The sequence below is a fragment of the Salmo trutta genome, chromosome 40 (assembly GCF_901001165.1).
Source record: "Salmo trutta chromosome 40, fSalTru1.1, whole genome shotgun sequence".
NCBI lineage: Eukaryota > Metazoa > Chordata > Actinopteri > Salmoniformes > Salmonidae > Salmo > Salmo trutta.
The window spans coordinates 9197549-9211920 of NC_042996.1; the positions used below are offsets into that span (position 1 = coordinate 9197549).

At 44.5% G+C, this 14372-nt stretch overlaps 1 protein-coding gene across 2 annotated transcripts in view; it reads left to right on the top strand.

Annotated features, from left to right (window-relative positions):
* Positions 1-13731, top strand: part of LOC115179992 (semaphorin-3C-like) — a 43981-nt gene extending 30250 nt beyond the window's left edge. For both annotated transcript variants that reach the window (XM_029741824.1, XM_029741825.1), the window contains exons 8-18: positions 18-160; positions 260-374; positions 943-1012; positions 3663-3807; positions 4155-4377; positions 5954-6042; positions 6736-6777; positions 7002-7159; positions 8850-8917; positions 9843-9973; positions 11153-13731. In XM_029741824.1, coding sequence (XP_029597684.1) covers positions 18-160; positions 260-374; positions 943-1012; positions 3663-3807; positions 4155-4377; positions 5954-6042; positions 6736-6777; positions 7002-7159; positions 8850-8917; positions 9843-9973; positions 11153-11584 — 1616 coding nt within the window. In that variant the 3' untranslated portion in view covers positions 11585-13731. The remainder of the gene's footprint in view (positions 1-17; positions 161-259; positions 375-942; positions 1013-3662; positions 3808-4154; positions 4378-5953; positions 6043-6735; positions 6778-7001; positions 7160-8849; positions 8918-9842; positions 9974-11152) is intronic.
* Positions 13732-14372: the final 641 nt, after the last annotated feature.

Here is a 14372-nt window from a genome sequence, read left to right on the forward strand (position 1 = left end):
TTATTTATTTTCCATAGAACCCATCTTCATAGACGCCCAGTTAATCCCAGATGGATCGGATCCCAATGATGCTAAACTGTATTTCTTCTTCCGGGAGAGACTGACGGACAACAGTGGGAATACCAAGAACATCCACACCATGGTTGCTAGAGTGTGTCCTGTAAGTGTGTGTTCAGGAAGTGTGTGTGTACGTGCGTGCGTGCATTGCATATGTGTGCATGCATGAGACATTAACATGCATCTCTTTCAACGTCTACAGAATGACATAGGTGGCCAGCGTAGCCTGGTGAACAAGTGGACCACGTTCCTGAAGGCCCGGATGGTGTGTTCAGTGCTGGAGGAGGACGGCACCGAGACACACTTTGACGAGCTCGGTGAGGAATACGCCAACACCTACCTACCTAAGGCCTGGAACATTCTGTTCCAACCCAAACACATTCTCCTGTTTACCTAGAACTAAACATCTCCCTGGCCAGTCTCTACAAATACCAATGTATCTCAGATTCTCAGGTGTTTTGGATTATAAGAAGGGTCTTTACACCTGTTTCTTGACCTTCTCCTCAGTATTGAAAGAATTCATGGTTGCACTTTAGTTGGCTAGTCCACCTGTAGATGCTCTACAGACTAGACATGTAAACAATCTACTAACCCTAGCTCTAACCCCAATATTAACCCTTACCCTAACCTTTAGTCTAATCCTAACAAGCAGTTGCTTATCAACAGATCGTTTGTTGATAATATGACAATCCGGACTATCCAAACAGAGTGACCCAATTCATCCCTTAGTATTATTTTAGTCTTCTGTGAGTCTATGGAGGTCTGTCAACACGGACATTCATTCACTTCATCTCCACTTCAGACTCTTCCATTCCAGGAATATTAAACGATAAGGTGCATGATGAACACTGACTCCATAACACAATGTTGTGTTTTCCCTTCCAGAGAGTGTGTTTTCACTGGAAACCGATCACCCCAAGAGCCTCCTGGTGTTCGGCGTCTTCACATCCACAAGGTGAGGCCAATGGTAATATTGCTCAGCACCGGATATCACTAGGAATGAAGCAGACATGACAGGAGCTCCTGGATAGAGACCCCAGTATCACCTTTCACTGGAAATGCCAGTCAGCATAGCATATTTCTTTAATGTAACCTTTATTTAATGAAGGTTAAGAACAAATTCTTATTTACAATGACGGCCTACACCAGCCAAACCCAGGCGACGCTGGGCCAATTGTGCGCCGCCCTATGGGACTCCCAATCATGGCCGGATGTGATACAGCCTTGATTCGAACCAGGTACTGCAGTGACACCTCTTGCACTGAGATGCAGTGTCTTAGACCACTGCGCCACTTGGGAGCCTACTCTGGTGACCTGCATGTAGTACCAGGGGAGGCTGGTGGGAGGAGGTATAGGAGGATGGGCTCATTGTAATGGAATAAATGGAAGGGTGGTGGTTTCCATATGTTTGATACAGTTCCATTCACTCCATTCCAGACATTACAATGAGCCCATCCTCCTATAGCTCCTCCCACCAGCACTACAGTATTTGGCTCATTGACTTTACCATACCGTTCTCATTTCATTGATCACTTTTCCTTATGTACTAGCAATGCAGTTAGTGAGCTCTGCTTCCTTTCGCAATGTTGACAGCAAGTTCATTATGTATCACCATGTAGTACCCCTGGTGTTTCCTGAGGTCTACTGTTACTGTATGTGGTAACTCAGACACTATATGTGTTCAATTACGTTATTTATCCTCAAGGGCTTTTGCAGGATGGCTATGCGTGCCTGTTACGTGTACTCACTGGGTTGTATTCACTAGGAACTAAACAGAAGCAAACGCACAGAAACAAGAAGGGAACTATCAATAAGAAACAAATTCTTTTTTACATTGCAAAACATTTTGCGTTGGTGTGCACTAATGAATACAACCCTGGTTTCTTTAGTCATCAAGGCTAATTGGGCAGTATCTAGATCAGGGTTACTTAACCTTGTACTGTGACCCTTCTATAAATCCTAAGGAAACGCTTGTATATTTTGACCCTGCCCATAGGGCTCTGTAGTGCACTATATAGGCAAGAGTGTGCCATTTGAGACTCTCTCTATAGCCAACAAACCGTCTGTAGTCTCCAGGTCTCCATGCAACGTTGTCATTCTTATCTCTCTCTAGCCAACACAAACCGTCTGTAGTCTCCATGCAATGTTATTCCTATATCTCTCTCTATAGCCAACACAAACAGTCTGTAGTCTCCAGGTCTCCATGCAATGTTGTTATTCCATATCTCTCTCTATAGCCAACACAAACCGTCTGTAGTCTCCAGGTCTCCATGCAACGTTGTCATTCTTATCCCTCTCTCTAGCCAACACAAACCGTCTGTAGTCTCCAGGTCTCCATGCAATGTTGTTATTCCTATATCTCTCTCTATAGCCAACACAAACAGTCTGTAGTCTCCTGGCAAAGTTGTCATTTATATCTCTCTCTCTATAGACAACACGGTCTATATGCAACGTTGTCATTCCTATCTCTCTCTCGCCAACACAAACAGTCTGTAGTCTCCATGTCTCCAGGCAACGTTGTCATTCCTATCTCTCTCTCTCTCTATAGCCAACACAAACAGTCTGTAGTCTCCAGGTCTCCATGCAACGTTGTCATTCTTATCCCTCTCTCTAGCCAACACAAACCGTCTGTAGTCTCCAGGTCTCCATGCAATGTTGTTATTCCTATATCTCTCTCTATAGCCAACACAAACAGTCTGTAGTCTCCTGGCAAAGTTGTCATTTATATCTCTCTCTCTATAGACAACACGGTCTATATGCAACGTTGTCATTCCTATCTCTCTCTCGCCAACACAAACAGTCTGTAGTCTCCAGGTCTCCAGGCAACGTTGTCATTCCTATCTCTCTCTCTATAGCCAACACAAACAGTCTGTAGTCTCCAGGTCTCCAGGCAACGTTGTCATTCCTATCTCTCTCTCTATAGCCAACACAAACAGTCCGTAGTCTCCATGTCTCCAGGCAACGTTGTCATTCCTATATATCTCTCTCTCTATAGCCAACACAAACAGTCTGTAGTCTCCAGGTCTCCATGCAACGTTGTCATTCCTATATATCTCTATAGCCAACACAAACAGTCTGTAGTCTCCAGGTCTCCAGGCAACGTTGTCATTCCTATCTCTCTCTCTATAGCCAACACAAACAGTCTGTAGTCTCCAGGTCTCCAGGCAACGTTGTCATTCCTATCTCTCTCTCTATAGCCAACACAAACAGTCTGTAGTCTCCAGGTCTCCAGGCAACGTTGTCATTCCTATCAGCACAATGTGTTTCTTCCTCTCGCTCCTTCAGGCTTTCTCCTCTGTTTCGCTCGCTGAACAAAGGCTCTCTCTGTATTACTGATGGTCATATGGTTTTAGGGTCCAGTCCAAACCACATCATATCCTCATAACCTTCTGGGAATGGAGCAAGAATGGGGGAAGAGGGGCAAGTTGGGTAGAGCGGAGTGGTGTGGCAGTAAGCTTCACCCGGATTTGATGGCTTGGATATCCTATGAACAGCAGGGTTTAAAAGACTGTGATGTTTTAACTGGGTGGATCTGGGGGCTTCTAGGATGTCAGTTCACATCCCACTGACCGCCGGAATGTGTGTGTGTGTGTCGTTTCCCACAGCTCAGTGTTTAAGGGCTCGGCCGTGTGTGTGTACAACATGGCGGACATCTTGACAGTCTTCAATGGGCCGTTCGCTCACAGAGATGGGCCGAACTTTCAGTGGGTGGCGTACCAGGGACGGATCCCTTACCCCCGGCCTGGAACAGTGAGTTTAGGATCTAATATCTGTATGGAACTCAAAATAAGACAAGAGCTCCAATGCAAATGTACAGTTCCTTGTTGTTCTCTTACACAGTATCTACTGTGCATCTACTGTGCATCTACTGTGTATCTACTGTGTATCTACTGTGTCTATCAGTGTGGTTGAGGAAACCAGGTCAGAGAAACATGAATCAATGAGGATGAGGACAGCAGAGTTCAGGGTCAGGGGTTAGGCTTTTCCTTTCTGTACCTTTGTCACAGAGCTGAGTAGTAGGGATGTATTCACCTCTATAACAAATCTCTCTCTCTCTCTCTTGCTCTCTCCTTCCCCCCTTCCCTCCCTCCCTCCAGTGTCCAGGCGGAGCCTTCACCCCTCACATTCAGAGCACCAAGGAATTCCCTGACGACGTGGTGACGTTTGTCAGGAACCACCCGGTCATGTTCAATTCTATCTACCCCGTGGGCAGGAGGCCCCTGGTGGTCAGAACGCAAGCTGACTACAAGTACACCTCCATCGCTGTGGACCAGGTGACCGCCGCAGACGGGCACTACCAGGTCCTCTTCCTGGGCACAGGTTTGTACTGAACGATGCATCCTTATTGATCTATTAGAGACAACTAGCACCCATTCCCACCACACAACATACACACACCACAGGCTGGGAGCAGCACAGGGTCACGCCTGTACATCGCCTACATCAGCACCTAAGTAGCTGTTCAGGATGCTTGTTCAGGATCTCTCCTTCAGACTAACATTCTCATATTCCTCGTCTCGCCACTTGTGTTCAATAACCATCATGAGTTACAGTGAAGTACACATGGGTTACATGAGTGGGATGCTTCGTAAAGAGTGTGACATCGTCCATGGTGGAGCATCCATGTTGGCTACGGATGCTAATAGATTCCAGGCCCCAGCATGACAGCCTAAATGACCTGTTCTCTCTGTCACCAGGGTGTGGCGCCACCACAATGCCCTCATTATACATAACCCACTTAATTCCATTATATTCTATATTGTAATAATCTATCTCTGCTCTCTCATGCCATAACACTGGCGTTTCATAGGCAAATGATTACAGAGGGAATATGAACTCAAGATAAGTAGTCTGTCTCGCTCCTCAGTGAATAGAACAATAGACTACACTGTAACGAGCTGCAAGAGAGACAAATAGACGTTCAGGAGGGCGATGCAGCCCACTGGGTGGAGGAAGAGGAGGAAGAGGAAGAGGAAAGGTCTGAGCAACACAGAGGGGAGTGTGGAGCTGGCTGTACGTCCTGCATCCCAGGGAGCCTCTCTCCTTTCTCTCACTCACAGCTGTTTATGTTTATCAGCCTTCCAGTCTTCCAAGATTCCTGAAGACATGCCAGTAATGTCAGACTGCAGGGTGGAGAGGTGGAGGCTTTGTTTCAGGGATGTGGAGAGTTTTTTTCAGGGATTTCCAGGAGATCTTGCTGTAACTCTCCTCTCTCCTCCCTCTGCTCGCTAGCTAACTCCTGGACAAACAGAGTTCTGCCCTTTTCGTGGCCTTTGTCCGTTCTCTTGTCTGTGGGTTCTAAAGATCACACACCAACTGACTTTACTGTGGATGCCGGTCACAGGAGTCGAGTTTAATTTAAACCCAAATATGTTTTTTTTTTTACATTTTTGAATTAAACCTTTATTTAACTAGGCAAGTCAGTTAAGAACAAATTCTTATTTACAATGATTTCGCTAGCACTCTATTTTGCTAATTTCGCTAGCCACTCTAATTTCGCTAACCACATGTGTCAGTGTTGGGTCTGTGGTGAGGTTTGTGCGTGTTTAGTGTGCGTAGGGTTTGTACCTATGAAGTGGTTGTCTAATGACTGTCTCCATACTCTTACATGTATGTGGAACCGATAGATGCACACACACACTAGATGTTCATGTTTTTAAATGTATGTCAATTGTAAAGTCTTTTGTCTGTAATGTCTTTTTCGTTATGTGTTGGAGCCCAGTAAGACGAGCTGTCGCCATTGGCTAATGGAGATCCTAATAAATCAAATCAAAATGTATCTGTGTGTGTGTGTGTGTGTGTGTGTGTGTGTGTGTGTGTGTGTGTGTGTGTGTGTGTGTGTGTGTGTGTGTGTGTGTGTGTGTGTGTGTGTGTGTGTGTGTGTGTGTGTCCTCAGACAAAGGGACAGTGCAAAAGGTCATTGCTCTCCCCACAAACCGCTCCCTGGACCAGGATTTGATACTAGAAGAGCTGGAAGTGTTTAAGGTTTGAATTTTCTCTCTCTCTCTCTCTCTCTCTCTCTCTCTCTCTCTCTCTCTCTCTCAAACACAGACAGACAGACATCAAAGGCAGGCAGAATAGGAACTCTTGGCTTCTTCACAAGGGGTTGCAGACTATACTCCTAAGGGAGGGGCATTCAGGAGAGTGATGACCCAGGCACTAGACCAACACACAAGAATGATGGGAAGCATACTGACGTTAGAGGGCGATGCCAGTCACCCATACCAACCCTCATAAGCTGTGTTTTATCTCAGCCTGATAAACAAAGCAAATCATCCGTGTGATCAAGGCCAACCAAGCTAATCTCTCTCTGCACCTGGACTACACCGGTCTCCCAGTCTCCCACTAGTGTGGTTTGACGTGTCATCGAGATCTCACATAGTGTTCCTACTAGTGCCGCGCGGTGGAAGGTTATATGGTATTCAATAGGATGCAAGATAACCTGAGTGTGAGATGAATGAGTGAGAGCGTTGATTAAAAGATCCCTCCACCGAATGTAAAGGACCAAATGAATTTCCTAAGATTTCCGGTGTGCAACAAGGACTAGCTCAAACACACCTTATGTAATATGACATTAAAAGATAAGAATGTTATTATGGCCCATTACATTTATGACATAGGGTCAAAACATTTGTTACATAAGATTATTGACATTTTGGCATGTTTCTCTCTTCCCAGAACCAAGCTCCAGTGACAAACTTGAGAATATCTTCCAAAAAAGTAAGTATATGCAAGCATTGCCTAATCAATATTGTTTCAGAATGCTTCTGATTAGTTCATTGCTATTGCCTAATGCAATAGTTTATTTTCTGCATTAAAATTGTGACTCAGCCGGAAAGTCAGCTAATAAGCCATAATGTTCCGTGAGCTTAACTTAATCAAGTCCCTCTTCCACTTATTAAAACAAACAGTGTGGTTGACATTTGAACTGTTTTGCCTTGCAGCAACAGCTGTACGTAAGTTCAGAGCACGGCGTGTCCCAAGTGTCTCTGCACCGTTGCCATGCCTACGGCTCAGCCTGCGCCGACTGCTGCCTGGCCAGAGACCCCTACTGTGCCTGGGACGGCCTGAGCTGCTCCCGCTTCTACCCCACTGGCAAGAGGTACGGTACTACAGAGCCTGGTTTGGGTCAACATCAACAGTACAGTACCAGCTGGGAGAAAGGAGCGCTCTAAAGCAAACCGAGCAGTGACAGTGTTATTCCACTCTATGCTGCAGTCTGCTTTTACCCATAAAACATTGGTGCTGAGGACCCAGGTTGTTAAGGGTTACAGTATAGGGCAACACTTCACATAGCTTAGGTGTTATTCATGGGGAATGAGTACAAGTCATTACACAGCACTTAGTTGTTTCTTTGGTTTCCCCAAAATACCAAAAGGTTTGAGCTAACGATATACTGATGTTACTGTAATTACATAGCTAGGTTATTCCACTGGTATAAGGTAATGTATTAGTCTGGTTATACAATGTATCTGCAGGTTGTAAGGATAACATACACTATAGAAAACATCCATGACCGACTGACCTGGTGAATCCAGGTGAAAGATATGATCCCTTATTGATGTCACTTGTTAAATCCACTTCAATCAGTGCAGATGAAGGGGAGGAGACAGGTTAAGGAAGGATTGTTAAGCCTTGAGACAATTGAGACATGGATTGTGTATGTGTGCCATTCAGAGGGTGAATGAGCAAGACAACAGATTTAAGTGCCTTTGAACGGGGTATGGTAGTAAGTGTCATGAGCACCGGTTTGTGTCAAAAACGGCAACACAGCTGGGGTTTTCACGCTCAACAGTTTCCTGTGTGTATAAATAATTGTCAAGCCTGCTCCCGCTCTCCCTCCCTGGCGCTCGAGGGCGTCAGGCTGCGCAGCACTTCCTCCCCTATATCTGTCTGTTCCCGAGGTTGTTCCCGAGGTTGTTCCCGAGGTTGTTCCCTGCTTCAGCATTATTGTCGTCATGCCGTTTTGTTCCCCCTGTTCTGACGCTGTTCCTGTCCTGTTCCTCGTCTGTGCTTGATTAAATGTTCACTCTCCGTACCTGCTTCTCATCATCAGCGTCGGTTCTTACAATAATGGTCCACCACCCAAAGGACATCCAGCCTATTTGACACAACCGTGGGAAACATTGGAGTTCGACTCTTTGTAGATCCCATTCCCGATGAATTGAGGCTAATCTTAGGGCACAACTCAATATTAGGAAGGTGTTCATAATGTTTGGTATACTCAGTGTATACACCATGTATTCTTGAATTGATCCAACCATAGCCATAACACAGCCGTAGCAGTGAGTGATACTGTTCTACTTTGAACAGTCCCCCCTCTGGTTTCCCTCCTCACCGGCTGCTCAGCTGCCATTACAGTCAACCGCAGTTCAAGTTTAGCTTGGTCAGGGAACAGAGGCTCTGCCCCTTTACTCCTCAGAAAACCTGCTGTAAATGTGCCTGCTGTTTAAGCTCCCTCTCCCTGTAGCTGTTGGATGGGAAGCGACTGAACCATGTAGTGGAATAACATTGTCAAATGTTCCTCACACCTCTGTGTCTGGCTCAGTGGTCCTTCCTCACTGTTGATATTATGGGATTTTAGAGATTTTCATAATGGGCTGGAGGGTTTTTAAGCTACTGGACTTTGTGAAATGTATGTATTCTCCAACTAGTTTGTGTAGGCAATGAAACTACATGTACAATATATTTGACAGGATTCAACGTTTATGCCACTTCACAGTACATAACATATCTACGGGACTGTATTGTGGCATTGGAAATATTTATGTATGTTTATGGTTTCTATACAGAAGGAGCAGAAGACAGGACATCATCCATGGCAACCCACTGACTCAGTGCAGAGGATTCAACCTGAAAGGTATGACAACATCCAGCCAACGTGTACCCAATGCCTGAGAAACCCACAGCTCTGTTGAATTGGCCAACAGAGGGCATTGGTATGCTAGTCCATTTATCTGATTTCCTCAACTCATTTGCTCTGTGGCTGGTCTATCCCAGCTGTACTCATTTTACTCTAAAAGGGTCTAACATAGATTCTGTTGGTTTATGGGTCATTTGAGTTCATGCCCTCTCGTGGTTCAGTGGCAGGTGCATTGTGTTTTACTGTATTGTCCCCTTGAGACTGTGTGTGTGTGTGTGTGTGTGTGTGTGTGTGTGTGTGTGTGTGTGTGTGTGTGTGTGTGTGTGTGTGTGTGTGTGTGTGTGTGTGTGTGAGTGAGTAAGCAAACAGACTATACAGAGAGGATTCACTCAATCAGCTGTCAGCAAGCGGTCTTACAAGGGGAGGAGCTACGGCCCTCATAGTGCTACATTCCAGTATAAGTCTGTGTAATTGAACATATGTCATGGGACTAAACCATATGGTCATTGGTGCTAATTAGTCTATACCCTGTCATCCATCCAGCATGGAGCTAGTTGGCTGGGACATAAACATCAGATGGCAATGCTGTCAGTTAAAGACCAGGTCAACCTAGCTTGTTCTACTATACAGATATGAAGTGCATCCTAGTGGGAATGCAATCTGACAAATAAGCGTACATGGGGGATAATCTTAACTTGAGTCAAATTTCTTTAGAACATTAAAGTCAATGTGAGACTAAGTGAAAATTAGACTTCAGTGGAAGTTAGGATTCACCCCCTAGTGACTGGGAGGGTTTGGTTGTACTGCAGGTGTCACTAAGCCTCAGGTCAACTTTTGACCCTGACTCTTGGGACCTACATCATACAACTGTGTGGTTTATGTCTGTCAGTGAGTTGACGTGTGTGAAACGCTCTTGTTTCAGCGTACAGGAACGCGGTGGAGATGACCCAGTATGGGGTGAAGAACAACACCACCTTCCTGGAGTGTCTTCCTAAGTCTCCCCAGGCCTCCGTCCGCTGGCTCATCCACAGAGACAATGACCGGAGGAAAGAGGTCAGACAACAACTTCCTGAGTCAAAGTTAATTGAGAAGCTGGGTTGAACCATAGAAATGGAATGATTCATTCTATGTGTTCAACGTCAGAGCTGGCTCAATTGCCTCAATTCCGACTCCAGTTTCTTGCAAATCAATGACTTATTAAGCAAATATGGAATCCCATGACGTGAAGGAGAATTGAGGAGGTATCGTTTTTCCTCAGTCAGTAACACACGGGACAGACTGAGTACAATGGCTGTTGGTGGTCGATTACATTATCAAACACGTTGTTACAATCGAATGATTGTGTCGAATAATTGTGTCGAACGCCTTGATCCAGTTGGAACTAGTTGGAACTAGATCAAGGCATTTGACACAATCCTTCGACTGTGATGACGTGTTTGAAATAATATCAGGCCACTATCATGGCATGCCTCGGGGATGACGTTGCAAAGTATTTATTGTCTGTGTAACAGATAATGAGTAGTGATATACTGCAGATCAGATGTGATATGGAGCCTAACTAATGAGTCTATTCTCAACGGGGGGAAACATTTCACATTACTGACACCCTCTAAGACTTCCTGCTACCCATCAGGCCATGAGAAATGATACGGGGCTGTGCAAAGAGAGAATCTTTGATAAAGATTCACATCTTTTACAGATTTCACTGTTTGTAGCTTATGAGTAATATTTATATCAGAGATTCTATGAGAATGAGTATTCCAGGTGAACTGTTTAAAGACGTCCTCCAGTGATTTTTGACCTTTTACTGTTGAAAAGCCATATCCCCAGTATACGTACAGTAAAGGACACCCTAGAGGGTAAAAAAAATGTTTTTTTGAGCAAAATTGTGTTTTTTAGACACAACTGCAAAATTCTAGGAGTAGGACATTCATGGCCGATGTGAAGTCGTGATGTCATGGGCCTCCCCCCTTGCTTGAGGAACTACAGAGAATAAAAGAGGAAAGCCCCCCCCCCTTGTGCTATGTAATGACATACCTGGACCACCTATTGAGATGTGCCTTACGTTAAGTAAATCCAGTGTTAAATGAGGTGAAAAGGAGACTGGAGTGCCACTTGAAGTTGATTTGTCTTTGCTCGATTTACTTGACTATAGATCATGCTGTGGGATAATGTGTTATGCTATAGGACAATTAAGACCATTCTGCTGACACCTCTCTTTCCCCCATCCAGGTGAAGCTGGGTGACCGTGTGGTCGCCACTGACCACGGCCTGCTCATCCGCTCCGTCCAGCTGTCCGACCAGGGCCTGTACTATTGCCTGGCCACGGAGAACACCTTCAAGCGCACCGTGGCCAAGCTCCGCCTGCGTGTCCTGAGTGAGGCCATGGTGTCAGTGCTGACGGACAAGCAGCAGTCTCCCTGGGCCTGGGCCAGCACCCTGCACCCCAAGGCCCTGCTCTCAGCCTTCAGCCCTGCAGAGAGCCTGGCTGTACAGCAGTACTGTAAGGAGAGGAAGCAGCTCCAGAGCTTGCAGGGGGCCAGGCAGCAGAAGGGGCCGAGAGGAGGGGCCCCTCTTCGGGGAGACATGGCCAAGCTCAAGCCTCTGCTAGACCTCCGGAAGAGCCGTAACCGCAGGAACCACCTGGAACTGCCTGATGTCTGACTGGGGGAGACAAGGGGTTAACAGGGCTGTGGAGAGGGGATTATACATGAACACACACACCTGGCCACACACACACATCCCCCGAGCTCCCGCCCTGCCCAGAGGCAATGGACCTGAACTAAATGCTTCCCCAGCTCTAGCTACTATAGGTTTACAAGGAGGAAGTGGGAGTGGGACTCACCCTGCCTGGGGCTGTCTGTAGTCTTATATGCATGAGGTACGCTGACCAGATTACTGTGATATACATACACATCTCACATCCTGTCACACTCGCCATTTAGACAGAGGTGTAAGCCCTGACCCTGGATCAGGACACATGGAGATGTGTGGATTTAGGCATCGGGTTCAGGTGTCGTTGGCTACATACACAGGATGACTTACTGCATTCACTGCTGCTCATGTAGTTGTATGATAATACTTGCCACATGTATACTGTAGTCACGCTATACAGTAGGCAATGGTCTGATAGCAGTAATGTAGTATATTGCAGTATAGACATTTACAGAATGGGGAAATGTATCAGGCAGCATGTAATGGCTTAATATGAATGGTTGTCTGGTCCAAGGAGAACAAACCTGGAGTTACAGATGGTGAAGGTTGTGATTTGAGTAGGGAAATCATTGGCGTATTATCATTGCATATCCAAGAGGGGTATTTTATAGGGAGCACCCTAGCTGTTTACACTCTGCTCTGCAACTGTACATTGACTCATATTCATATCATATTCATCCATATGGACACTGTTGACAACTGCCACCTATTACAGTTTTACATTTGACAAAACGACAGGGCTATCGTCAAGATCAAAACAAATCCATCATTGTATGACCCGTTTCTATGTACACGTTGTAGCTCTGTCTATATGGAGGAACTCTATCCCTCCTAACACCAGATAAAATAGCAGCACTGTCTATACAAAGGGCATATTGTCCATACTAAGTGGTCACAATAAAAAGATTCCATCCTTGGAAATGAAAACATAGTGGCTAGGCCAAAGTACACGTCCAGCTCAGCTGCCACCCATATGGACAGTACCGTTACCCTAGAACATGTAGCGCTGTGTGAGCAAAGAACCTTTGTTGGGAGGGATTCTGCTCAATTTATTATAGGAACACGGGCAAGACCACCCTACATGTTCACAATCTTTACTTAGTCATTTTCTAAACATCACGTTTAATAGGACAAAGGTCATGTAAAATGTTAGGTCACAGCATCCTTACATTCTGTCTTTTTTTCCTGTATTTATTCACATTACTTGGAACATGTATGTTCTTAAATGGTACGGGACATTGTGCCATACTGTACAAGTATCTCTCCATTATCTCTTCGATAGTGTATGATACTGTGTTGTCAGCGCATAAGCATGTTAATGTATATAAAATCCATCTAAACTTTGTGGCTATTTGCAATACATCGCTGGATTGGTTTTATACTGATGGAGTATAGCAGTCACGCACATCCTAGCTTTTGTATTCAGGTACATGCATGTATACACTCCTGATTTGGGGGTTGGCATTTTCTTGATCCATGATTTGATGAGATATATTTCATCTCCTTACTGAGTTTTCATTTCACACACAGCAAGACAGACATGCATGATCAAAAATAATCATGATGACCATTTAACTTGAATATCATTTTAATCATTTTGAATAATGCATTTAATTCACAGTTTGTGGGATGGTCAGATTGGTGCACTCTGTTTTATATAGTGTGAATAGCTCTTTCCTGTTTGTCTCAGAAGTATAGTCTGTGTAGATGTATTCATGGTTGTTATGTGTACAGTGTTTTTCATTCTATATTTTCATCATTATAACTTATGTCATTGTGTCCAGTTTTTGTGGATCTGCGCTTTTGAATGTGACCCTAGTGTATATAATTTAACATATTTCATAAAATATTCTCGACCGTATCTGCAAATCGTAGAGATATATTTTCATTTTGACAAAATATTTTTTGAAGGTCTGACTTTTCCTTAACATAAATCTCTAGACTGACGACTCATTTAAGTTTTAAGATCGATTCAAACTTTTAACAAAGAAGTGTCGTCATAGTGAATGTTCAATGTCATTTCCATGTTATCATGAAACTGGTGTATTTCTATTTATTAATGTAATGACAGCCTGAATAAATGCATTTAGAAACTACTTTGAATTTCATACATTTTGGTTGTAAGTAGTCCTAGATGAATCTGACAGAGGAACAGTAGGATCATTCCAAGGAGCAGTAAGTCCCCATATTTCACTTATCTCTTCAGATGTGATACACTTTCACCGTTCACAGTCACGCTTAGGCTTTACATAGATTTATTGAATGTATGAAATTCATATGAGGTTGGTGGCTCCTTAATTGGGGAGGACGGGCTTGTGGTAATGACTGGAGTGGAATAGGTGGAATGGTATCAAATACATCAACCACATGGTTTCCATGTGTTTGATGCCATTCCATTGACTCCATTCCAGCCATTATTATGAGCAATCCTCCCCTCAGCAGCCTCCACTGATGAAATTGTATGATGAATGAAAACAATCACATTACTGTTCTATTGGCTAGATATTTGCCGTGTTCATGTGCTAGTTGGAACTCTGAAATTTCCATCTTGCTAACTGGTTGAACGCGGCACGTGTATAATAACTACAACCATTTAGCAAGTCAAAAATGTACGTTTCCTAGTTCTGACTAGCACGTGAACGCGGGATTAATACTGAGAAAAAGGTCAGGGGTCACTTCTGAGGAATTATGGGTAGGAAGCAGCTGCCCATGCAAATAGGAAACGGGTAAGAATTCT